The sequence below is a fragment of the Gopherus evgoodei genome, chromosome 8, assembly GCF_007399415.2.
Source record: "Gopherus evgoodei ecotype Sinaloan lineage chromosome 8, rGopEvg1_v1.p, whole genome shotgun sequence".
Classification (NCBI taxonomy): domain Eukaryota; kingdom Metazoa; phylum Chordata; order Testudines; family Testudinidae; genus Gopherus; species Gopherus evgoodei.
This window is the reverse complement of record NC_044329.1, coordinates 47,297,048-47,323,914: the sequence shown is the minus strand read 5'-3', so window position 1 is coordinate 47,323,914 and position 26,867 is coordinate 47,297,048. Positions and strand designations below refer to the sequence as shown.

At 39.7% G+C, this 26,867-nt stretch overlaps 1 protein-coding gene across 6 annotated transcripts in view; it reads left to right on the top strand.

The window, feature by feature from the left end:
• SUCO (SUN domain containing ossification factor) overlaps window positions 1-26,653 on the top strand; it is a 92,020-nt gene extending 65,367 nt beyond the window's left edge. For 4 of the 6 annotated variants that reach the window (XM_030571885.1, XM_030571884.1, XM_030571890.1 and 1 more), the window contains 11 exons: window positions 1,284-1,375; window positions 3,383-3,448; window positions 6,319-6,393; window positions 10,262-10,361; window positions 11,690-12,862; window positions 14,231-14,318; window positions 16,058-16,162; window positions 19,486-19,640; window positions 20,332-20,423; window positions 24,018-24,073; window positions 24,621-26,653. In XM_030571885.1, the coding sequence (XP_030427745.1) occupies window positions 1,284-1,375; window positions 3,383-3,448; window positions 6,319-6,393; window positions 10,262-10,361; window positions 11,690-12,862; window positions 14,231-14,318; window positions 16,058-16,162; window positions 19,486-19,640; window positions 20,332-20,423; window positions 24,018-24,073; window positions 24,621-25,067 (2,449 nt within the window). In that variant the 3' untranslated portion in view covers window positions 25,068-26,653. Of the gene's footprint in view, window positions 1-1,283; window positions 1,376-3,382; window positions 3,449-6,318; window positions 6,394-10,261; window positions 10,362-11,689; window positions 12,863-14,230; window positions 14,319-16,057; window positions 16,163-19,485; window positions 19,641-20,331; window positions 20,424-23,396; window positions 23,982-24,017; window positions 24,074-24,620 lie in introns of those variants that run through there. The other 2 variants (XM_030571886.1, XM_030571888.1) reach the window with 2 other exon arrangements.
• The last annotated feature ends 214 nt before the right edge of the window (window positions 26,654-26,867 follow it).

The window sequence follows — 26,867 nt, the reverse complement described above, 5'->3', positions numbered from 1 at the left end:
GATTCAGCTGCCCCTGTACCTTGTAGGCACTTAAAATTACTTGGTGCCTAAATTTTTGCATTAAAAGTTCCCTAGAAGCCTATGTTTATGCCTCTCATCATTTGCTCTGCAGTCCTACACCAGGCGTACAGACATCTTAACCCCTAAAACAATGCATGGACCAAGGAAAGATGGGTGTTCCTTCACTTCACTCACCTGCAGAGCCCAATCTGTTGTTAATGCTCAGCCCTTGCCTACCAGCTTCAGCCGTTTAGGTGAGCTTACACAAAATAGCTGAAGCGGCAAGGAGGAGGACCACCTCAAACTTTTAGTCCAGTTGTTATGGTACTCATTTGGGATGTGGGAGATCCCTGGTTCAAGTCCCTTGTCTGTCTGAGGAGAAGGAATTTGAACTGGGATCTGCCATCTCTCAGGTGCATGTCCTAATCAGTGGGCTGTAGGTTATTCTGTTATTGGGCTCCCTCAGTGTCTCCTGTTGAAGCTGTTCCACTATGGATAAATAATTTTAAGAAGTCATTTGAGCAGAGGGACTGGACTTTGGGTTGTCTACTTCTCAGATGAGTGATGGAGCCACTAGTCTATAGAGTCAGTCCCATGTTTGCAGGTTCTCTTGCCCAACAAATTTTTCTTTGAGATATCTACGGCTAGATTCACTAAGGTACAAGCAACAGCCCCTCATACTCCCTTAAAGTCTCCTAATCTTTAGGATTTTCATTTTCCCAATCTTTGAACCTGGGACCTCTGGCACTGTAAGCCAGAACCATACACCATGGCCTTTGAGCTAGCCTTGAACATGCGGACAAGAAGCTAGAAGATAATGTAGGAAAACAGGGAGCCAGTGAAGGGATTCAAAGATCAAACGACATGGTCACTGTTGAGCGAAGAATGTGGTCTTAGATCTGCATTTTGAATGGAAGTGGGGAAGAGGATGGGACTGTGTGCATCAGGGAGGCCAGAGGAGGAGGATGCAGTAATCAAGATTAAGGATAAGGGTCTGAATGAAAGTTCCAGTTGTATAGATATGGAAAAGGTATTATTTTTTGGAAATATTTTGGAAGAATTAGCGACAGCATTTGGTTCTAAATGCAACACTCGCAGAGTGCTAACAAATTATTTTTTGGAAGTGACTTTGTTTCAAAGGAAGGGAGTTTGGTCAGCTTATGGAAGGTGTCAGTTTGCTGACTGTCTGACAGAGGGGATAAGCGTTGCCTACTTAATACATATTTATGGCAGTAAGTACAGCAATTAGATTTTTGCACTCAATTTTATTTAAATGTTTATAGGGTGTTTGGCACTAGTATGGTTGAAGAATATGAAGAAATTGCTGATTCTCAATACCAATCAGAACGACAAGAGCTGTTTGATGAAGACTATGGTAAGCAAACAGAAGTAATTGATGCTTGTTAGTCATCAAACATACCTTCTGTACTTGGTGATAGCTAATATTTTTCCCCTGCCTGTGTTGAATGTTTTATTCTGAAGTTAAGGATGAAGATGAACTAAAATAATCCTTAAAGTGGTAAAATATGCCGGAAAATTAGGAATGTGCTAGAGGTTATAAGCCTGTTACAGGAGGGGTGAGTGAAGTACTGTGGCTTGTGATATGATGGTCCCTTCTGGCCTTAGTCTCTGAATCTGAGTTATGTGCCTGTTTTCAAGGCTTGTTCGAACATCCCATTAGGCCTTATACAACCTACTGTTCTTCATTATAAACCTCTGCAGATTGTTCACTTCTGGGCACTAGTGTCTGAGTTGGTGAGAATTACAGTAGGCTGGCTGAGCATGTATACACCTCCAGCCATCCTCCCCAGACCCATTACCTTGGATGTTGTGAGCATGCTTCTCCCTTAGTGAATCCTTAAGCCATCCTTCATCCATACATAGATTCACATGGTGACAGACATGCTCTGACTTCAGGTGGTTACTAATGTACTCTGAACTGGCAACCATAGTTGTGATTACCTCTGCTTCAGATGCAAGCCCTGGCTTCTTGTGGGACAGAGGGGAACAAAAGTGAGTTAAGTTTTGAAAGGAGGCAAGACACAGGAACATAAATAAGAGAGATTGGTGAGGGAAGGAAGAGACAAAGCTGGCCTTGCACATACAGTGAAGGAAAATAACAAGAATGTATTTGGAGTAAACATTGACTTCTTTCACTCAGCCTTGTGCTGAAGCAACCCATTTTCATTCTTAAAGGGAAGAGAGGTGTGGAAGAGGTTTTACTTGGCTGAGGAAGATAGAAATGTGTGGGCATGCTCTTTCTCTTCCTAGATCCCAGCTTCCAAAACATTCAGGGAGTAGCTCTGGCTTCTTCACTCCCCTCCCCAATCAGAAATGTTTAAGTTTTTCACTTTGAAAATCTAGTCATCTTACTTCATAGGCGTTACCTGCAAGAGCTTCCTTCTGACGCTGCACAACTGCCTTGTAGTTTATAAATAGGGACTGCACCGCTCAACTGTCTCAGTTCCTTTTTGGCTGCTGCAGAGAGATAATGGAACTCATCCTGTCGTGTCTTCAGACTTAGACATTTCCTTAGCCTAGTTTAAGATTTAGTGTAAATCACTAATAGCTTACTCTCATGTCCCCGGAGTCCACTATCTCAGGCCCTGAGGCTTGCAGAGACTTCCAGAGGTGTATCTCTTGCCTTACAGTAGCCCTGAAAGGGATGCCCATGTTTTGTGTTTCCCATGTCTTGTTGAAATCCATTTTTTAACCAGATTTGTGGTTTACTCTGCCTTTATTCCCTGAGTTAAGGGAGTAGGGGGAGAGAACTGAGCTTCTAGACTCCTCTGACTTCAATGCCTACAACCTGATACTCCAGTGGGCTCATTGACAATATCCATGTCCTTTTAACCCTGATTTACAGTAAATTGAAGTGTTTGTTTTTTTTACTTTGTCAGACTCTTTGCATATAACTCAAACACTAAACCAGGACCGGCACTAGCTTTTTTAGCGCCCTAGGCGCACGGCCATTTTGCCGCTCCGCTCGCTGGTCCTGCGGCTCCGGTGGAGCTGCCGTAGTCGTGCCTGTGGAGGGTCTGCTGGTCTGCGGCTCCAGTGGAGCTGCTGCAGTGATGCCTATGGGAGGTCCACCCAAGCCGTGGGAGCAGCGGACCATCCGCAGGAATGCCTGCAGCAGCTCCACTGGAGCCGCGGGACCAGGGGACCCTCCGCAGGCACTACTGCGGCAGGTCCACTGGAGCCGCCTGCCGCCCCCCCATGGCAAAATGCCGTTCTCCAATAATCCTGGCGCCCTAGGCTGTTGCCTAGGCTGCCTAAATGGAAGCACTGGCCCTGCACTAGACCTCGAGGTATATTTTCACTGTTCATAAGGTATGTAACTCCCTGTTGTTGCAACAATATTTTCTTTCATTTTAAACAGATTATCCATTGGATTACAATACAGGGGAAGAAAAATCTTCAAAAAATCTCCTTGGCTCTGCTACTAGTGAGTATAATTGCATGTTTCTCAGAACACTTTCGTAATGCTGTCTGCTAATAAAATGGTTTATTTTATACGAAAGTGAGATTCCACTTTATTGTGGCACATTTATTTCATTAAATAATGGGAAACATGCTTTTGTAATTCAGATTTAGGGCAGAATTTTCAAACTCATAAATGCCTTAGGAGCAGATTGAGACGAAGTGCCTAAGTCTCTTTTGTAAATAAGATTTAAACTCCTAAAACACTTAAAGCATTTTTGAAAATTTTACTCAGTCCTTTTCTTTTAGCATCAGGGCAATAACCATGTTAACCTAAATAAATGAAAAGTTGAATGTGACTGTTTTTTTTTTTTTAAAGTCTTAATTGTTTTGTTGACAGTGCAGTAGAACCTTGATTATTAAAGAGGGTAGAGTTGCCTGAGCACCTGGCTAAAGGGAAAGGATAGAGAACCACTATATGTCTGAGCCAGTCTTTATGTGCATAGCATAGCTTCTTTATCCGTTCTTAAACCAGTCTGCTTTTGAGGGGGCTCAGGCACTTCTTCTCACATTCTTCCTCTTTAACCAGTTTCATTTAATCTGGGTGACTGTACCTAATCTTCTGAAAATAAGTGAGTTTTAGTGGACTCAGGTGACTAGTCATGGCACTACTTCAGTTTTAATGGGAGTCCTGAACTTCAGCCGCATTATTTTAAGATAATAGCACCAGTCATCCAACCCTTCTAGAATAATTGTTGCCTCATTGAGCTTGTTCCTGTCTATCAAAGTTAGTGATCTGGCTTCTGCATGCACAATGAATATTACTTCTGCATAGTGCTCAAACAGGCTAGTCTTGTATTTGCATTGGCAAACCTTTTTTTTTTTTTTTAATCCCACACTATAAAGTTTGTAATGCTTGCTTTCAGTTTTTCCTAGAATATAGCTGTGGCTTAAGTTTAAAAAGGTCATGTCCAGGAATGTTGCACAATATCTTAGTGGGAAGGAATAAATTCCAAAACAGTCTATTAATGTTCAAGTGCCAAATAATGTTGGGCTTTCAACTCAAAAAGCAGCATGTTAGTTTTCCTGATGCTGCCCCATTTATCCTTTTACCAGTCGTTAGTCTTGAGCTACCCATACCCATAATAGTGTTGATAAAGTACTTTAAAATATGATGCTATATATGCAAAAACAGTTATATGTAACTTAATACAACTACAGCTTTGGTGTGAGAAGTGCAGTGACATTCTTTAATGGATGTCAAATATGTTTTTATAGTGTGTTTAGTATGCCAAAGTCTGTTTAGAAACCAGTGACTATATAGCAATTAAGCACTCAGTAACTCTTACATCGTCTTGGCTAGTAGTCTGTTGAGACTGCCATTTGACCAGTACTCTGGGATAATTTGCATCTTTTTTTTGAAAACCTTTGTGAGGCTTGTGCTTGGGCAAATGTAAGTGACAAAAGCGGCCTCCATTTAGTCAATCTAGTACAATGCCATCTCTAATCTCAAGCAGTGAGGCTAATATCTATGTAACAGTAGAGCCCCCAATTATATGAAGGGTAAGGAGGGAAGCATGAGAAATTTGATTAGGGAGTTGGATGATCATAAGAGCTGTCTTGCATTCTCTCTGGCCATATTGACCAGGGCAGGTAGCTCTTGTGCCCTCGCTCCTTCTCTTCTCATCATCTGGAAGATTGACAGAGCAGCTCCAGCTGTCTCTCATTCCTCTGTTTTACCTGCTGCAAGGAATCAGGTCAGCTCAGATCTAAAATCTCAACCAATGTTGGTTATGATCTCTTAAGGCATTCAGCAATTACAGTGGTAAGCCTGGAATAAAAACCTTGAACAGATAAAATTCATGGTGTTCAGGAGTGTAGCTCTCAAGCTTTTTAGACTGCAAAAGCACTAGTCTAATCAATCTTACCAAAACCCAAATACTTTTTCAGTAATTCTGGTTCTGTAAAGATATCACTTGATAGGATGGGTAGGCAATCAGAGTAAAAAAGGAAATAGTTTTTGGTTCTAGCCTACTTGAGCCATTTATTTATGCTTTCACTTCAGGGAACTCTTTCCTTCTATCTCATCGAGGAGCTGAAAATATTCTAGAGGACATAAAGGCATTGACAGTTGAGCTTAATCTGCCATTGACTCAGAGGACTGAATTTTTTTTGAGTGCTAGAGGGATTTCCACCTGTCTTGTGCTGGAAGCACAAGATTCAAGAGTAGAAAACCAATTCAATGCTAATATAGCAAAAACTCTTCCCTGGAATTCTGCTTCTCTGAACTTTTCTGCAGTCTATAATAGATCTCTTATCCATTGTGGACCTGTATTGAATCAATAGCTACAAAAAGATCTATAACCTTCCACCAGCTTTGATAGTTGCTTTCATGGAAAAAGTGAAGAACAATGTTTCTCAGCTCAGATGGAAGAGGAACATTTTGCCTCAATGTAGTAGGATCTTTTCTGCCACCACCATGTTACTTAGGAAATATGTTAGCAGCATGTTGTTTAGGAAACATTTTAATTGCCTTTCCGGCCTACATATATTCTTGAAGTAAAACATGTATATTTACAACTTCCTATTTTAAATATGGTTGGAAGCCAGGATAAACCTTTTTAACTGAGAGCCCCCCTGGTAAAGATTTGGCATAATTTTGCAGAATAACCTAGAAACCTATATCTGAAATTATGTCAAGCAGAAAACCCAACCATTTTTTTTATGATGAGACAAATAGGGAGGAAGTAGGAGGGAATAGATGACTGTTTGGACTGGGAAAAAAAATTGATGGATCCAAAGTTAGTCTATGCAAATCAGTGGGTAGATAATAGTACAAATTTCTGTGAGGATTTCTGGTCATGTCGTCTTTGATCAGTCGTGTTTTTTGTTCAGATGCCATTCTAAATATGGTGAATATTGCTGCTAATATACTTGGAGCAAAAACAGAAGAGATTTCTGAAGCTGAAGGTAAATGTTATTTCCTTAGATGCATAATTTTGTTCATTTGTTAAAAGATGCAGGATTTTAAACATGTTATAGATTCCTTGTTTCCCACCTTCATTTCTCCTAAGGACTTGGGTGACCTGAGTGCAGAGTAGTTCAAGAGTGGAATGCACACATGCAATCACTTGGAGTGCTTGTGTCCCATACGCAGTCATCGGAAACTCTTCTCTCAGTGGTATCGGTCAAGGTGGTTTGAGCACCTCTGCCATCACATGCTGGTATAAAGGGCCCAGCTGTTTCAGAGACCCCTCGCTTCCTTCTTACTGCCTGTGGTGGTGTTAAAATTGTTTGGCTGCCCTAGCAAATGCTTTGTGTGCTCATTGTAAATTTATTGTACAGCAAATAGTATTTTAGATTTATAGCTGATCAGTACTTCATAGTGTGGATATGATTAGATACCTTCAGTTCCCAGTTTTGGGGTTTCCATTTATCAGTACTAAGGATGCCTCGGTCACTTGGGTTCAAATCCTGTATCTTTTGTGCTAGAGCTTAGCCATCCTGAATCGGCACTGAGTGCTTCAGTGTCCGTTAGGAGTGCACTTCCTATTGTGTCCCAGACCTGGCATTGCTCACCCTCCCCAGTACCCAAAAAGAGGCATAAGACCACTGAGAGAGAAAGATGGCCAGCACTAAATCTTCTAAATATAGGGAGTAGAGCACAGCTGAAACCTAAGCATTCCTCTGCTCTGGTATGATGGAAACTGGCACCATTGACTCTGGCACCAAGGCAGGTACCATCGAGTCCAGGACCCAAAGGGCTCCTTTTACGTCTGCAGTACCACACAGTGACCTAAGACAATCTTGGTATTGATCAGGCCAGAGGTGGTTCTGCCAGTGAGAGATCTGCTGAGCCTTTTGATACCAGTATCCGTGGCAGTACAGGAGATGGAGGGGTGCCAGTAGCATTGGTGCATTACGTAGTACTGCAACAACCTCTTGTGCCTCAGACTTCCTACCCATCAGTACCGTCGAAGGGGAAACCTGCAATGTTGACTTCTCTACATTCTTTGCCAACTCAGCACTGGTCTCGGACATCATCACGGGCAGCACCTCTCTTGGTCGGCAGAGAGTGATTCGCTGTCCTCTGAATGAGAGACTGGTTCCTACTTATCCTAAACTTGGAACCAGTCACTCTATTCCTCACATAGGTGTTACTCCCCTGGGTTGCCTTTGAGATCCTCTGGGTAGAATGATATTGGGCATCTGGCCAGGGAGTCACTGGGACCCACTACCAGCTCAGTGGTCATTGTGGAACCTGTGGGGATTTCCCCTCGGTTTTATGTCCTACATAAGTTGTTCCTTCTCTGTGTACTTGCAGATGCATGGGGAGTCTACTTGCCAGAAGCTGCCTGGTCCTCAGTCTGATATTAGGCCTAGTACCAGGAAAGGCAGAGGCAGTTCACAAGGAGCTGTGGGCTTCTGTTGGTTTTGCAACTCAGGACCGCCAACCAACAATCTCTTTTGGAACATTATGATTTTAACATTTGAGACTTCTCCTTAAAGATTAAGGACATGCTGCTGGCGGATGCTAGACAGTTGTTCTCTTTAGTTGATATGGGGAAATCCATACTAAAGTTTGCTGCAGGCTGAACTAGACGTTACAGACTCGGCTGTTAAGGTTTTTTTGCAGTTTCCATGCGCAGGAGCTCTTGCCTGCAGTCCTTGGGGTTTCTGCGTGAGGTTCAACAAACAATTCAAGACGTGTTCTTTGAAGGGTCCTCACTTTTTTGGAGCAGACAGACTTCAAGCTCCATGAGTGGAAAGTTTCTGGGATTATATTAAAGTTTTGGGGATTGTATGCTCCTGCTCCACCCAGGAAACTTTCTCCCACAGCAGACCCACCATTACTCTGCCGCTGCTCATCAGGATCTGCAAAGAGTGAAAAATAGAGGTTATAGACACAAACTGTTATGTCCTTTGACTTCTACGTCAATGCTTGCTCCAGCTAGACCGGGATGGTCAGACTTTTTTGGGCTGAGGGCCACATCTGTGTGGGGAAATTGTATGCAGGGCCGGGGCAAGGGTTTGGGGTGTGGGAGGGAGTGCGGAGTGGGGGAGGGGGTGCGGTGTGCAGGAAGGGGCTCAGGGCAAGGGATTGGGGCAGAGGAAGGGCACGGAGTGTGAGGGGGTTCAGGGAAGGGGGTTGGGATGCAAAGTGCAGGATAAGGCTCAGGGCAGGGGTGCGGGATGGGTGCGGACTGTGGGAGGGGGCTCAGGGCAGGGAGTTGGGATGCAGGAGGGGTGTGGGACATGGCAGGGAGCTCAGGATGGGGTAGGGGTGCAGGGTGTATGAGGGGCCTCAGGGCAGGGAGTTGGGGTGCAGCAGCGGTGCGAGGTGCAGGCAGGGGACTTAGGACAGGGAATTAGGGGGCAGGAGGGGTTTGGGCTCCAGCCCAGCACGTGGCTCCAGGGTGGCAGCCCTGTGCTGCTCCAGGAAGCTCTGTAGCCCCTGTGGGAGGGGGCATGGAGTGTGCTGCCCTTGCCATGCCTCCAGGTATCTTCCCCTGAAACTCCCATTGGCCGTGGTTCTCCGTTCCCGGCCAGTGGGAGCTGCGGGGGGGCAGTGCCTGGAGGCAAGGGTAATGCATGGAGCCCTCTGCCCTCCTGCCTTGGGGCCGCTTCTGAGAGCAGTGGGGACAGGATACAAAGCCCTGAGGGACCGGATCTGGCCCGCAGGCCATAGTTTGCCCACCCATGATCTAGACAGCCAGGGATTGCTAAACAGGCATTTTGATGGGTGACTCAAGGATGCCATGCCAGTTTACAGCTTCTTAGTGCTTGATCCCTGCCTACTTCAGACCAATGGGTCTTAAGTTCTGTGCAATTTGTTTGTACCCCTCTCTCTTCAGGAACCACTTTCTCAAGGGTTTCCTCATCCAGTAGGTTGTCTCCTTTGGGTTGGTGCGACAGAGGAGGCGCTGCAGTGTTTTGGGTGGAAGAGGTTCTATTCCTGTTTTATTTCTAATCCTGAAAGCCAAGGGAGGTCTAATTTTAGACCTGCACCCCAACTCAACAGATATCTAAAAGCTACAGCTTTACGTGGCCACCCTGGCTTCTGTTGTTCCCTCCCTGGATCCTGCTATGCAGCCTATAACTTAAGATGTGGCAATTTATTGAGATCACAGAAAATATCTGATTCATAATGAATTACTCTCGTTACCAGTTCACCATGTGGGTACCGCTGAGGGAAAATTTTCAAATGACTCTGTACAGCGTGTACACATACCAAGAATGGAATGAACGTGTGCAACACACTTCGAAAAAGAGTTACAGAAGACTGTTTTCTCTCTCCTTTTCGGTGACTTTTCCCTATACTGCTGCCACCATAAACTCACCCTCCTGACTAGAGAAAAGATGCTACTGTGATTTCTGTGGCTATTATTGATGGATTATATAGCATGGGGTTCTGCATACTGGTCCAGATATCTTTGTTCTTTGTGTCAAAATCTGCCTGATGTGGTCTCTAGCCTGTAGCTTTCTACAGCCTTAGTTACACAGACTAAAAGGCTATCTTTCTTCTCCATAGAAATACTTAAGCACATCTTTCATATGCAAAACCACATCAACGGGTGTCCAATTCATCTAAATGTAAACATAGAGAATCGGTATCTTGTTTTAGTGTGGTTCCTTTGTTAATGCTACTAAACAAATGTTTATAGGGAAAATAAATATGCCTGGTTAATGAGAATTCAGTTTTTTGAGCATACTGTATTAATGTTTCCTGTTTCCTCACCCATTTTTATGCTTCCTTCCTGTTGACTTCTGTGGTATTAATGGAGCTCTCAGAAAGCTTATTATATTAATTTGATTGTGGTTCTACATACTTTAATAGGAAATAACAGTATATCTGAAAATACCACTGTTGCTGCTGTCACTGCCACTTCAACAGATGCACCAAAACTGCCTGAACCAACCCTTCTCCCTTCACCAGAGTAAGTGATATTGTGTGTTAAATTTAGTTCTAATGAGGTAGAGCCTGGCCATGACTTGAAATCTTCTGCATCAGATTGCTAGACTTGGGCCCTCATTTATACTAGAAAACCCTAATGTAGACACACTTGCATTGGTTGAAACCTTGCCTATACAGGTACTTGGGCTTGACTTTAACATACTTGAGGTTCACGTCTTTCATATTTGTTGATAGAGTTTTCAGAATGTAGTTACTGTGTATTGCAATAGTCTTCACTGCATGAAAGTATATGTGTAAAGTGATTTTTTCCAGGAAAAGCTAAATTACTACTTGCTTGACTCAATGAAACCAGTGTACTGTACCTTTTTTAAAACAGGAAGTCAAAGGTTCTGGGTCAAACTGTTTTTTGTGACCACTGAAACAGTTGAACAAAACCATAGGGCTGTGATTAGATTGTTTTACAAACAATGGACAATATTCTTAGAAAATATAAAATTTCTAAAAATTCCGCCCAGAGGGAGTAGGCAACACATTAGACTAATTCACTTTCTTTTTTCTGGTCCCTGGGTTCGTATCTTAGCTTGTCACAAGTGAATTGCACTCCATACATGTTTGTCATGCTGGCTTTTGTTGCAAAGAAACTTGTATATTTTGGAGGCTAGGAAGGCTGTTGTTGAGGGTTATTAATTTTTGAATATTAAGGAATTTAATACTTCCTTGGCATTTTGACACTTCAGATCAGACTCTAAGCAACTTATGCTTTGTCCATTAATTACAGCAATTTGGAATTGAGGTCTGCTTTGGAACCAAGCCTGGATTTCTTCTCCTCCTTTCTTCCCAGCCCTTAGTCAAGTTTCTCTGGATCTGATTTCTGCTCTGCCTTATTGTTGCAGGGTACCTCTACTCAGTCCCATGTAGAACTGGCTCTAACAGGGAAGACTAGGTTCTGCAGGTTCTGTGCAATTGATACGCTGTTCTATGGGTCTCTGGTTTGAGGAACAAACCTAGAAAATATGTATCCTGATACATGAAAATAAATGTAGTGATCTCCAAATTGACATTTGTCCATGGTACAAAGCCACTATGTGACTTGGCACAGTTCTCAATTTTTGTTCAAGAGAAGCTTATGTCTGGAATAATCAGGGATAGTAAACCAAGTTAGGATTGAGATGTATTGCAGAGATAAATCAGTGATTTATTTAATTGTAATGGCTCCTGCTTATACTATTTCTGATATTTATTAACTGATATTAGTCTTTCCTGAGCCTCACTCTCATGCATTCTTTTTTTGCAACTACCACCATATCCTACAAATCTATAGCCTGTGTTTATTTTAACTTCTGTTTGTAGGCTTGTAACTACAGAGCTACCACAAGTAGATAAGGAACAATTAGTCCTGGAATTAACAAAGGAGAGCCCCATTGTTCAGCTAGTTCAAGAGTATGAAGAGGAGGCAAGTCAGTCAACGGTGACCCTGCTGCCTAGTGATGAACAGGAGGAAGAAACATCAACATGGTTTGAATCTGAGACAGAAATCTATTGCTGTGAGCTGGTGACGGTTTGTTGTATTTCTAGCTTTTCAGAATATCTCTATAAGTGGTGTTCAGCTGCAGAAGCTGTTCATCGACAACGTAGCAAAACTTCTGAGAGCAAGCAAGGGGATTACTCTGTTACGATTCAGCATTCACAACCAGTTCCAACAGAATCTTCAAATGTTTCAATAGACGAGTCTCTGCCTGAGAAACTAGACCGTGAAATTACAGGGAGAGTACCTGGATCTACTATTGCAAGTGACTTAAGCAGTGTACTCCATGAGGACATCACTAACCAGACTATAGATTCTATTGAATTGGAACCCAGTCATCCTCAGACTGTCTCTCAATCTCTCCCCTTAGAAGTTACTTCTGAAATTAAGCCATTATCTACAGTGGAGGTCTCCTTGGAGCCTACAAAACATGAGGCAGCACAGTTAACTTCCCAGATAATTCCCCAAGAGGATACTGTTGAGATACATACTGAAGCAGAAAAGAAAGCTGAGAGTTCTGTTTCTGAGAAACATTCTGTGGTCTCTGAAACAAACGTCAGTGAATTCAAGGAGATCAGCACAAGAGAGACAGATTCTATCCATGTCCTCTCAAAACCTACAGAGACTGTACCACAGCCTGAATATACAATGGCTATAGTAGGCAATGATGTTGGGGAAGCAAAAGTGAGTGCTTCAGAAATGCAGAAGCAAGTACTGTCTCCTGTGGTAGAATCTTCTGCATCAACCGAAATGAAATATGACGAGCAAACAACTGAAGAAGCTTTTCTAGCTATTCCTGTTTCTGGTGGACAGCAGAGAATGGCTACAGATTTCTATGCTGAATTGCAGAATTCCACAGATCTAGGTTATACTAATGGAAATCTTGTTCATGGATCTAATCAAAAGGAGTCTGTATTTATGAGACTTAATAATCGTATTAAAGCCCTGGAAGTAAACATGTCTCTCAGCAGCCGCTATTTAGAAGAACTTAGTCAAAGGTAAGACTCCTAATAAATTATGAAAATCTACCTTTATCATGTCTAAAATGTGTTTAACACAACACAGCTGATGATTAGAATAATCTGTAGGCAACATGCTAACATGTATTTGAGTAAGTGATCAGCAATGTAAAGTGTTTTTTGTTTTTTTTTCCAGACAATTGAGCAATAACTGACCATTGGTAGAAGCTGCCAAAAGTTTAGATTTCTGTATTTGAATTTTTCCCTATGTATTTCAAGCTGCCACTGAATTTTATATTCTACTGCAGAATACACAGTGCTCTGTTTTTAAGGAGAGTATGTATTGCCTGAAGATGTGCACTAAGCCTTCTGCAAGCCTTCCAGAGTAGGATCTGATCCTGCTGCCTCTTCAGTCAGTTGCAGAAGCATCCAGGCCTTAGTAATTTCCCTTACTAAGTGTGACAGTCTATGGTGGCATGTAATTCCTTTTTGGTTAATACAGTAATGTTCAACTCCTATGTTTGTGTCTTAAAAAGAGATGGATAGGGAGGGGAACACAACCTGCAGATTTTAATGAAGTTAGTATAACTATTCAGTAGTAGTTAGTTTTTGGTGCATGTATGGTAGTAAAGGTTGGTAAATCTTCTTGTCATACACTAATTACAGCATCCTTTCTTAGTAAAGGCTATGGTTGTAAATGTTTGCATTGCTTCTTTTTTCTGCTGCTTCAACACTGAAAGCTTTTTGCAATGCATTCACCCTAGGGTATGAAGGGTGAATGCACTGCAGGGGGGAGGGATAGCTCAGTGGTTTGAACATTGGCCTGCTAAACCCAGGGTTGTGAGTTCAATCCTTGAGGGGGCCACCTTGGGATCTGGGGCAAAATCAGTATGTGGTCCTGCTAGTGAAGGCAGGGGGCTGGACTCAATCACCTTTCAGCATCCCTTCCAGTTCTATGAGATAGGTATATCTCCATATATTATATTGTAGCTCCCATAACCATGCTTACTGACCCCAATCTTCTGCCTAGTGCTATTTAATGCTGCTTCCTATGAGTCACTATTAATCAGCACCAACAGTAAGTAGCAGAAGCACCTTCCCACTCCATTCGTTTCTGGCATACAGCCCATTGCTAACTCTTTTAATCTTAAAATAGGCATTAATTTGGCTCCTAAAAAAAATGTTTTTAAGAGAGTGTTATCTGAGAATTAAACAAATAAAGACAGGAAAACAGCAAAGTTGTTCCAGACACTGGGAAACTTCAAAGGAGAGGGGGTTTCTTCCTAAAACTGGTGAGAATGTGGGCGAGAGCAGAGAGGAAGTTAGTACTAGATGAATGGAGGAAGGTGCTGTGATGACAGTCTGTGAAATTGTAGTCTTTAATATGGAACCCAATTCATTTTATAGGTACCGAAAGCAAATGGAAGAAATGCAGAAGGCTTTCAATAAGACTATAGTAAAGCTTCAGAACACTTCAAGAATAGCAGAAGAGCAGGTACGAATTGCTTCTGTTTAGAAGTAGGTGACAGTATATCTTAACGAAAAGATTCTCAAGAACGTGTAAAAGCTTACAAGGATAATGTCAGTATTTTTAAACTTTGTTTAGTGACTGGACTGAGCACAAATCTTTAGAAATAGTCATGTTTTGTTACTCTAAAACAGTTATGTAAAAGCTGCAGATTTGATATTTTTCTATTTAATGTCCTCCCATTTTTCATTTTGTAGTTATTCTGTAATTAAATTTTAGGTGATTTCTTTTTCTGTAAATTAATGGGAAGCTCAGACTCTTTTCCCTTCCATCATAACTTCTTAAATTTACTTTTTGAGAAAAATAAATGACTGGTATAAGTAGTCTGAAGGCGATGGATACGATTTTCTAGAAGGGCCTCCAAATCCCATTTTTAAAAAACTATTTAAGCACTTCTGCTTCTAAATCACATAAGCATTTTTGAAAATTTTACCTTGTGTTTATACAGATCCATACCTGAACACTTGCTTCTTTTGGACTCTTATTTTCAATCCTTATAAATGTAGGTCACCCCACTTTGAAAAGGAATGAATTGACAGACGCTGTGAGAGGTGTTTGAGGGGCTGGGAACCCCCTGTAGCTAGTCATAGTTGCATAAGAGTTTCAAATCCAACTTCCTGCTTTCAGTAATTTAAAGCTTCTGAAACTTATTTGAGCTGAAATCTTCCAGGCTGGGTCTTGGTCAAAAAGTCGCATTTCTTTTTAGAAAGTTTAAGCAAAAGTTTTTTGTTTTCTACACTTGATGTCTTCAGAAAGCACAATACACAAGGAAGGTGGACGAAAAACAGTATACTGGGAAGTCCTATATATCGGCCACTTTAGACAAGGCTTTGCCTCAGACTTGTATTTTTGTATTTTTTTTTAACATATGCTGTACCTTCCTTAATATATTTAGAGGGTGAAAATTGAAACTGCTTGAGCATGCTTTAAATTGATTCAGTAGTCTTCCTACCCCAAATGTACTAATGTAGTTTGCAGAGCAATTGGCAATGCAAGGTAATAGAAGCAATTAGACTTCAAACACAAGGTTTTTTTAAACATCCTATTTCCACTAGGTCCTTAAGCATTTTAAGCATCATCTTGTCAAAATGTAGTTCTTGACAAGTGACTTATGAGGAATAGGATTTATATTGCTATGGTAACTGTTGAAATTCAGGGGGAAAATTAAGAGTTCTAAATAACGTATCACAAGTATTATTGAATTCAGACTTTCACTGGAAATCTTTGAACTACTGCTATTTGAACACATGTTAAATCCCATTTAATGAACTTATAAATAAGATACATTGGTTTCATTTTTGTTATGCACTTTAGAGAAGGGAATAGTTAGAAATCATAGTGAGATATATTGGGATAGTATTACATAAGATTATTAGATGCAGTTAGAAGTCTTAGAACTGCTAAAGATTTTCAATAAAGCTTTTCATGCAGAAATCTGACGCAGCTAAAATGTTGCTTTTACTCCGTTTCAAGCACTGTGTAGAGATTAGCTTTCTGCATTATAGAATAAGATCTCCTAACTACTGTAAGTGTTTTCTTTGTATTTAGTCAGCATGTAAATGAATTTTTCATAAGCCTATGGCTATGTAGTGTTTGTTGCCTTTGTGGATAAAATGGAATTCTACTTTGATAAATAGTATGGTGCATGTTAGCAGAATCCCACATACTGAACTATGTGGGGATAAACCAACTTTTTTAAAACACAGGATCAGCGGCAAACAGAAGCCATCCAACTGCTACAAGCACAACTGACCAATATGACACAGCTAGTTTCCAATCTGTCAAGAACTGTGGTTGAACTAAAACATGAGGTAATTCAAATTTAACAATATGGCATGAGACACTTTTGTATAAAATGTTTCTTGGGTTGTTGGTGGCTGAGTGTTGCTGGGATAAAACTTAATCTGCAAGGAGATGCGGGTAGAATTGCTTTCAGCCCCCTCTGGCTGCCAGCCAAGTATTTAGTCAGTGTGAGTTTCTTAGTTGCAGCAGGACTGCTAATAAAATAGCTGCTGAAATATGGGGAAAGGGGGCTGGAGGAGTATAGAATGTAGTAATGGGTGGAAGATTAGGTATTAGGTTGACCTAATACCTGGAGTTCATGCCTTAATGGTGAGGGCTTTTGTGGAGAAGCAGCTGCTCACACTCTGATGCATGGTGCCTCCAACTAAAAGTGAGACTAGGCAGCTAATATTTAAATCTTTGTCTTGATGAATACCAACAGATTCAAAGAAAGAAAACAAAAGCAATTAAATGCCATTTAATAAAAATTTCATAACTAAACTTAAAACCAGCATTATCTATTTGTTTGTAGTTACTGAGTATCAAGTCATTGATTTGCAGAATCAAAAGAATGAAAGGGACTTTCAGAAGTACGTGTGGTATTTCTTAAATCTGCATAGAGACAACTGGAAAAATGTGTGTTTACCTTTTCTTCATAGTGCTGCTAAGGATAAATAAAGACTAATTTCAGCTTCAAGGCAAATGAACAAGAAGATAGAGAGGAAATAACCATTTTCAGTTATTCTCCAATCTTTGCCAAGAATTCAGGATTATTAATTATTCTGTGGATTCCCATAAATTATAGTGTAGTAGAATTACTGGGCCACATATAAAGTTTCTGTAATGGACCGAAGGAAAAGGTTGAAATTCCATGGAACATCCCTCAAAGATATTTGTTTAATATCAACAGTCTTCAAGGGCCATATTGCCAAAGCTGTGGTCAACAGAGGCACTTGAGCAGGATCCCTGTCGTTAAAGAGTGGGAACAGCAGGCAGGGCATTCTGTGAAGGCTTCAGGATACTGGAACTTGCTTCAATCCCCAGGGTCCAAAATAGCTTGAGATCGCTGAATTTCTGCGCGTGCTGCCAAAGACATCTTTTAAGGTGTTTGCAAAGGGCTGGGAGTGTTTCCAAATACAGTAAAGGAATAGAAAGGAGTTTCTGTAAGTGGCTGGCTGGCAGTGTTCCTGTTAAAATGATTACTTTAATGCTTCTGGGGTTTTATTGTCTCAGTGTCTAGAGCCTTGGATAGGCATCTTTTTATATTTTAAATCTAAAGAATATAAATCAAAATACATACTGCTTTTTTCTCATTAGCTGATGACATTTGGCCTTCGGTAGCTGTGCATTCAGTTGGTTGGGAATTGTGAAATAGCTCATTATGCTCTTAATATAATATGAATGGCTTAGCACAAAACCCTAAAAACATTTTTTTAAAATAAACATGAAAGGGTAATTAGAGCTAGAGCTCTCACCCCCACCCCACCCCCCAAAAAAAGATAGAATAATTCCCCTTTGAAAGTTACTTTGATTGTAAAGTAATGCCCTTGGATTTCAGTTTTTTGGTACAATAATAGCAAGCTTTATAAAGTTTGTCAGCCAGTGATCTTCAGAATCAAGCACTATTTATAATATGTATACATTTTTTAAAAAAATCCTCCCACATAGATGAGGCATGGTAAGGTACATGCCCTTTCAAAGTTGATGAGTGACCTTTTAAGAGATCGGTTTTATATAAAATAAGATTAACTAGGTTCCATGGCGTAGAACAGTTTTTTTTTTTCTTCAGAGAAGATAGTTTCATATTAAAAATGTTCTTACATATCTTAATTTAGGTTTCAGATATATTTTATATGCTCTTCATGGGAGAAACTATAACTCCATCTGTTTAGAAATCACCTAACCTACTATGAGTTCTATTACAATTTGAAAAATAAGATTTGTTTAGGATAGAAAATAGTGTACATTTCTGTTAATGGGAAGTCATTGCAATCCAGGCAGTGTACTCCAATATCTCTTCAAAGTTGTCATGAAATTCATAAGAACATAGGAGCGGCCACACTGGGTCAGACCAAACAGTTGTCTAGCCCAGTATCCTGTCTTCCAACAGTGGCCAATGCCACTTGCCCCAGAGGGAATGAATAGAACAGATAATCCTCAACGGATCAATCCCTGTCTCCCATTCCCTGCTTCTGGCAAACAGAGGTTAGGGACACCATCCCTGCCAACCCTGGCTAAAGCCATTGTTGGACCTATCCTCCATGAATTTATCTATTCTTTTTTTGAGCCTTGTTATAGTCTTGACCATCACAACATGCTCTGGCAAAAAGTTCCACAGGTTGACTGTGAATTTTGTGAAAAAATACTTCCTTTTGTTTTTTTTAAGCCTTCTGCCTATTAATTTCATTTGACGGCCCCTAGTTCTTGTGTTCTGAGTAGGAGTAAATAACACTTCTTCATTTACTTCCTTCACACCAGTCATGATTTATAGACTTATCATTTTCCTCCCTCCCCCTTAGTCGTCTCTTCTGAGCTGAAAAGTCTCAGGTTTATTAATCTCTCCTAATATGGAAGCTGTTCCATACTTTTTCTGAATCATTTCCAATTCCAATATATCTCTTTTTGAGATGGGGTGACCACATCTGCACACAGTATTCAAGATGTGGGAATACCATGGATTTCTATACAGGCAATATGATACTTTCTGTCTTATTATCTATCCCTTTTCAATGATTCCCCTTGTTCTGTTCACTTTTTTGATTGCTGATGCACACTGAGTGAATGTTTTGAGAGAACTATCCACAGTGACTCCAATATCTTTCTTGAGTGAGAACAGCTAATTTAGACCCCATCATTTTATATGTATAGTTTAGATTATATTTTCCTTAACATTTTGGTTCCCAACATTTACTTGTTGACATCCTGGCAGTTGCCAAACATCTAATAAAGGCACATTGAGGAAATATTTTAAGGCCATTTGTGAATGTGAATGTGTTTGAACATGTCTTTAATGCAGCTGAACTTTGATCTGATCTTAATGCTGTAAAATGTACTTCGAAAATGCTGGGTATAGTGGCTTTAATGGCTGTCAAACTTCACTGGCAGATACACTTACAGCATATTAAATGCCAGGACTTGACCTGTTGGCTATATAGCAGACACTTAACTTTGAGAAATGGATATTATGAAGTGAACCAGGAAAAAAAAATCCCTGGAGTTGATTTGAAAACTGATCTATTCATTAAAGTTTACATGAAGCTGAACATGTTCATGATGTAACTGCTAGCTCCATTGTATTTAAACTCCTCTTAGTCTTCAGTTTTTATAAATAAAAAATCCAATTATTTTTCAGGTGTCTGACCGACAAAGCTATCTTGTGATTTCTTTGGTTCTCTGTGTCATCCTGGGTTTGATGCTTTGTATGCAGCGTTGCAGAAATGCATCTCAGTTCAATGAAGATTACCTCTCAAAAATCCCCAAAAGTAATCACTACCCAAGCCCCAAAAGGTAATCTCTGACCTTCTTACAACTTTATATTTACACTTTATCTAGCATTTGATAGTTGCTCACTTACTCTATTTCCATCCAGTTGAATGATGTTCGTCCATTTTCATTATACCAGTCTGTTTTCTGTACATTCAGAAGTTTGGGTTCTGATAAGCAAAAGGCATACCCTTTAACATCTAGACTTCTATAGAAGAATAGTTCCTGTGAAGGAGTTTATGCAAAGTAGCGCCTTTTCTTTGCAATAGGGTCTAACATCACTAATGTAGGAATGGGATCAGATCCTGGATGTGGAGAGAGCACTTCATCTTACTCTCCAGCAGCTTTCTTTTGCCATCAGAAAGAGCACCACTGGCAAAGTCCAGAGCAGTTTTGAGAAACCTTGCCATGGGAAAGGCTTGCTGCAGTGTGAAGGTGTAACACCTACAGTCTGGTTGCAGGCGGGTAGGATTGAACCTGGAACGTCTGGAGCTAAAAGCATGAGCTAAAAGCCACATGGCCCTTAAATAAGGCTGTAGAGCAGACTCATTGATCGATCTCTCTGTCAGTGGTCTTGGTGCCATGAGATGGGAGAGATCACCACACCCAGGAAGTGTGCGGGTCACAAAAATATAAGGAGTGGTAATGGGGGAAGTTAGTGTCTCCCAAGAGTACTCTGGGAAACGGAACTTTATTGTGTTTTTTGTCATTACAGATGTTTTTCCTCCTATGATGATATGAATCTGAAAAGAAGAACTTCTTTTCCACTTGTCAGGTCCCAATCTTTTCAACTAACTAGCAAAGAAGGTATGTTTCATGTACAGCTAATTCCTCCTAGTGGTGGTTGTAAAGTTGGTACCATATGAGTAGTGCATTGTAGATGTATGATCATGTAGTTTGTAAACCAGTTTCAAAAAAGGTAATCCAAAAGCACTCTACTTGTTGTACACTGCTGAAGTCTATCACTGTGTATACTGGGAAATACTGAATTGAAGTAGTTCCGTGGGTAATACTGTTTTTTATATAATCTCTAAAACAGAAATTTATAAAAGGTCTCTGAGTTGAGTGAAGACAATCAAAATCGTTTAGGGTTACTACAGTGGAATTAACACAAGCTTTCATTTGAAAAAAATCTTAGAACATTTTACAAACAAAATGCCCTACACAAAGTCAGCCACCTCAAGAGTGAAAGCACTTTATTTTTAATATTTTAAAAGCAAACAGTAGTGCTAAACAGACTATTTAGGAAAGAAGAGGAGAATAGCAAGCCATAGAAACTGCAGGGAAACTTTAGATGGGCAAAATGTAATAAAGTTGGAATTTGGTTTAGACACAGGACCTAACACTCTTACAGAAATACTTTGATATCTATAAAGATAAATAGTCAGGACTTTGTTTTTAATGTCTCCTCCACCTTTGTACATTTGGGGCATTAGTTCAAAACTGACTGAGCGCATGCACCATTTGAAGCCTCTAGCACAGTAATCCATTGGCCTGACCTTGTTTAGCTAGAAAGCAGAGGTCAGAGTGCTATTTGATACTACTGCACTATATGCTCACTTTAACATTAGACTCCTCAGCAAGCCAAAAAATTTTAACTTAACTTAATCTTGGAATTTTTAAAAAGAAATAGAAGGAATGTTGAATGCTTTACCAAAAAAAAGAGAGAGAGAGAGAAACCTTTTTGGCATGAGTTACACAGCTGAATTTGGACTTTCAGAAGTAGACAAGCCTATTCTTTAAGGCAGTCATGGAACTTTTTTTTCCTGTAAACCCTGAAATACACTACTTATGTTTTTGCTGTTCTAGATTAACATTGAGTTGGATTTCCATTTTTTGGTAGCGAGGGGATACTCTGATACCAGACTAGTTAAAAAAAATTCTAATTTGTTCGTTTTTATACATCAGCATAGATATTGGCCAGCAACTGTATTTTCAATCTTTTTTTTTAATCCCTCATTTTAGTGTACATTAACCTATGTGAAAACTACTTCCTGCTTCAGGAGCAGAGTGTCAGAAAAGAAAAGAGTAAATCAGGAGAGTCCAGTGGGCAATCACCAAGCCTTGAAATGAAATCAAGTGGGGGTAGAAATCAGTCATTACAGAGCTGAATTCTTACTCTAAATTAAATGGAGTGCATCTTTATATTCGGGAGTCTTAAACTGGGTTCATTTTAGAATAGTATTGTCAACATTGAATAAACAAATTGTTGTTCAAAGAATATTGCCAAATATTTTTAAATGAAATGAGGGCACAGAGTATGTAAACTAACCTCCTATATAAAACCTGTGTGTAATTATAGACTTAACTTGAATTTGAGTATTGTTATTATACCTAGTGCCTTAAAGGCTATGGTGGAAGCTTAATTTTTTTTCTCAAAGTTCAAGATTTTCTGAAATTTGAGCCTAAATGTAAGGTCCTAAATCAGTTAGTGCACAGCAGCTCCCATTCAATCCATACTGCATCAGAAATGTGCACTTATAGTACTCAATACTCTGCAGAGAAGAATGTGTGGTGTTAAATCAGGCATCTGGTTGAGCTTATATAAACTGGAGGATACTAAATTCAAAAAAGGTAATGTTCTGAGAGATTGCTGTTGATTAATTTTAATCTCTTGGTGTTTCTAGTAAACTTGAACTCCCTTTATGCATGGCTTTGCTAGCTAGCCTTTCAGTCTGTTATACAGCAATGTATACATAAAAATAAGAGTGTTATTTCCATTCTTTTGGAGGTCCTTGATACTAAGTATACATTTACAAACCCCTCCATTACTCCCCACCAGCAATGACAGGCAGAAATATTGTAAACATGTTTTATTTGATACGTTCAATAATATAATATTAAATACCAAGGACTCTGCTGTAGTTAGATTTACAGATTTACAAATTTGGGGTCACTGTCTTTAAGGGGCTAACATCATCTGCACCTAGCTATGGAATCTGCTGGTATGTTGCTATTTTTGGAGGATCACTTCCCCAGATCATGCATTTTCACTTGCTAGTGATCCGGAAGCAGGGGGAATTAGCTCATAACTAAGCCATATTATTCTAAGAGGAACTCTGGAAGGAAAAATCTGAGCCTGACAGAATGTTGACCTTAACTTTAATTTACACCTGTCAGTATCCACAACTCTCTATGCACTGGCATGTTTACAGTTTGTGTGTGTGTATCTGAAAAAAATAAATTGAATATAAAATATAGCTTTCTATAATACGTTGATTTTGTAACAACCCTGAAGGTGTTTAGGTTCCGAAAACATTTCCCTCAATGTTTTGGGGGCCCAGATTGAGACCATTTTAAAAGATCATAAATTGGTGGTGCTGAACACCTGTCTTAAAGTGGCGTAAACTGTGCGACCAAAATATTAACGCATCCAAATTCACTAGTGACTTTGCCTCTTTCACAGATTAAATCTTTTTTTCCAGCTTTCATGTTAAAGGAAAATGGAATCCAATTTCCACAGATCAGTGCCCTGCTAAAATAAATGAAGTGCTGCTAATTGCTAATTAACCAAGAAGTTATGCTTTTTTTTTTCCCTTTGTCCTTATGGTGTGAGCAAAATCACTTCAGATTTTTTTCTACCTGTGTTAGCCAAAAGAAACCCCACACAAAAACGAGTGAATTTCAAAAGTGTAGTTATGGAGACCACCTAACACCCAAATTACTTTCTTTACTAATATTCTACGTGTTTTGGTGTTCTACACCTTTGTGCTTGGAAGCATGGTAATAAAATTACTGAAGACATGGTATGCTGCTGTTGTGTCAGTCTGTTTCTTACAGCCCTAGGTACACATTGCGATGCCTCCAATTATATCCTGCTATAGATAGGCTTTCTGGTATGTAGCATTAACTCTTATTTGTGATGTGATGTAACCTTTTACAAAATATTTCTGCAGATGAATCTTTAGTTATATGGTCTTTCAGCACAAGCAAGTTGGTTTAATACCGAGCTTGTTCGGAAGATGATCAGTGAACTTCTAAGGAGAATTGTGCAAGGAAGCCAGAAATAACACCTTTATTTAATAAAGAAATGCTTAAATCTGCCCCAAATACAGGGTCCTTGAACACTCCCCTCTCTTCCCTCTGAAAATATATTCTGCAAATCTTGCCTATGGTCTAATCCCTCAGATGAGATCTGCAGTTGCAAAATTATATAATCGGGTAGAAATTAGCTACTCTGGAGATAAAACTTTATACTGAACATTTTGATGAGTTTACTTTCCATGCACATGCATCTTGTTAATATCTAATCCATACTATTAAGATGTATGCATGGAAAGTAGAGTAATAGTCCTTGGGATGAGGAATGAAAACTTATAGTTTCATGGTTGTAGATATTAGTGTTTGTGGTTTCATTTAAATTTTATTGTCCTTTCATATGTAGCCTTTCTTGTCTTATAGTGGATCCAGATGACTTCTACATTGTAGAACCTCTGAAGTTTTCACCAGAAAAAAAGGTATAGTAGCTTCTTTCCAGTTTTTGCAAGAAAAACATGTTTTGAAAACACTACAAGTAGATGGTGCTTTTGTCGGTTACTTACCTACAATCAGGCTTGAAAGAATTAGGTTTTTTATTGGTAAATGTCAGTAAATACTGACTTCACTATACACACACAAGCTGCTGATAAACATTTACATCAATGATGATAAAAATTTACAAATAGGCATAGTAAGAAAAATGCTGCTGGAGAACTTGAGTTTGATTTAAAGGTATTTACCCTTTTTTTTGCCATGTGATGTTGATGGTTTGTTCTAACAGTTAAAGCTTTGCCTTTTTGAATTTCAGCATCTACAGTCATTAAATAATTCTGACCTCTCCCCATAATTTACAGCAACTGTGAAAATTTAAATAAAAATTTTAAAATGCTTAAAGATAAACATCAGTATTTGCTATCAATTACAAGAGGTCTGCCAAGCCTATGTATGACCTACCAGTATTCATGCTTGATTATTATTTCCTGTTTGCATTGCACTATCTAATTGTTTCCCCTTTTTCTGCTTTAGAAGAAACGTTGCAAATATAAAAATGAAAAGATTGAGACTATCAAACCAGCATCAGAGCCTCTGCATCCATTAGCCAATGGGGAAATAAAAGGAATGAAACCCTTTACGAACCAGAGAGATTTCTCTAACATTGGAGAGGTATATCACTCCTCGTATAAGGGTCCTCCATCTGAAGGAAGCTCAGAAACCTCATCGCAATCTGAGGAATCCTATTTTTGTGGCATTTCAGCATGCACAACTCTGTGCAATGGACAGACCCAAAAGACAAAAACTGAGAAGAGGGCTTTAAAACGAAGGAGGTCTAAGGTTCCAGACCAAGGGAAGTTCATAAAAACTCTAATACAGACTAAGCCAGGGTCAATGCCAAGCCTGCATGACATAATCAAAGGAAACAAGGATATAACAGTAGGAACACTTGGTGTCACAGCAGTTTCTGGACAAATCTAAAACTAGTTGAACTTCTTGTACAGGAGATTTTTTTGTTCATCTGAGAACAGTCTGCATCTTGTGGGAGAGTGGTGGGAGAAGAGATGAACTAACTGGAAAGTATTCAGAAATTATGGTTTCTGCCTTTTTTAAGTAGATGGGATTGTGTCAATCTTGGTTATGAGTTTCAGCTTTACAAGGCTGATGACTTCCTATGTGGAAAGCTTGGGGGTGGGAGGGATTGTTTTATAAAGCTTTTTTCACAATTACTGGGGCAAAGATTGTTGAAGCCCTGTTTGTTGGGTGGAATAGGGATAAAAGCTTAATCCTCTTCCTTTAGCTTTGTTCCTATTTCTTGCACCTTCCCGTATTTATGTGCCTTTTGTCTATTTATAATGCCACTGGAAGAGGGAGAAAGATAAAACTGTCATTTGATTTCTTTTGTAACTTCTCTCGCTTTTTTGAGGATGCAACACTACAGTGCTGTAAAGGGACATGTTGGCGTTCAGCTGGACTCAGTAATGTGGGCTGGATACTGTAGAAATACTAACATGGTAGACTTGCTGATTAGATCTCGGTTTTGAAAACTCACTTGGGGAAAATATCTTGTTAGAAGGAATTGTAATGCCATTAATTGCATTTTAATCAATTTCAGATGTGTATTTTATTTAGATGCTTTAAATTAATGACAGCTGTAAAGTAACACTCACTGTATGTGAAGGATCTCATACTGACAAACATGCCTTTGTTTCCCAGACCGACTTTCGGAATTCTCTGTTACGATATTTAACCAAAAAGGATTGATGCTTTATTTTGGTCACTCTGTTTTCTGTTCTAAGAATTTGGAAATTGGGGACTATCTACAAGGAGAAATGTAAGGGTGACTAGGTACAGCTGAAGATATAACTGTCCTAACCAGTGCTGGGTACAAGTGCACATGACAAATGAAAGTGAGTTTGCCAAGCCTTGATGAAGTCGAGCAGCTCAAGTCTATTTAAAAGTGGATATTTCCATAAAGTTTGCTTTTGTATTGGCTAACACGTGCTCTGTGTGTGTGTGTGTGTGTGTGTGTGTGTATGTTTTGGTACTTTCATATCTGAGTTTTTTTATTTTGACCATGATTGTATATTTGGATAAAATAGAAAGTGTGACTGCATAAAATGTTGTGAATGTGTAGCTGAGTGAATGGGACAAAAGGTTATTCCTTTTTGAAAGGAGTTATAGGTTCATGTTGTAAAATTTAAGTTAACTTATTAAGCACTTTTAGTGGTACCCTTTTTTAAACAGATCGAATGCCTTTTCTGGGTATTGTATGTAATGTGACTTATTTAAAGCCTTTGTTTTTGCTGCTTTCATGTTAGTTTATAAATACTTTAAAGTGATGTACTTTTACAGTCTGTCTGCACAATTAGCCATTCAGAGCACATGGATCTGGTCTATAGAACATGTAGTCGGAAAGAGTTCCAAACAAGAATGAAGAAAAAATGTTTATACTATCTGAGTGCAGCATACAACATTGTGGAACAAGAATATGTAACTACAGAGCTGTAGTGCCATTAGAAACTGTGAATTTCCAAATAAATCTGAACACTTGTCTTATAAATTTAGTGGCATTTCTTTTCTTTTATAAATCACATGTTAATTGGTTGAAGCTCAAACTCATGAAGCAGTGTGGTTTTGTTCATAGGGCACTGGACTGCGGCCCTAGGAAACCTGGTTCTTTTTCGAGTGCTTGCTCAGGTCAATTCCATTCTAGGTGTGCGCGCATCCACATGCACAGTTGTCAGAGACATTTGTCTTAGTGGTATCCGTAGGGCTGGC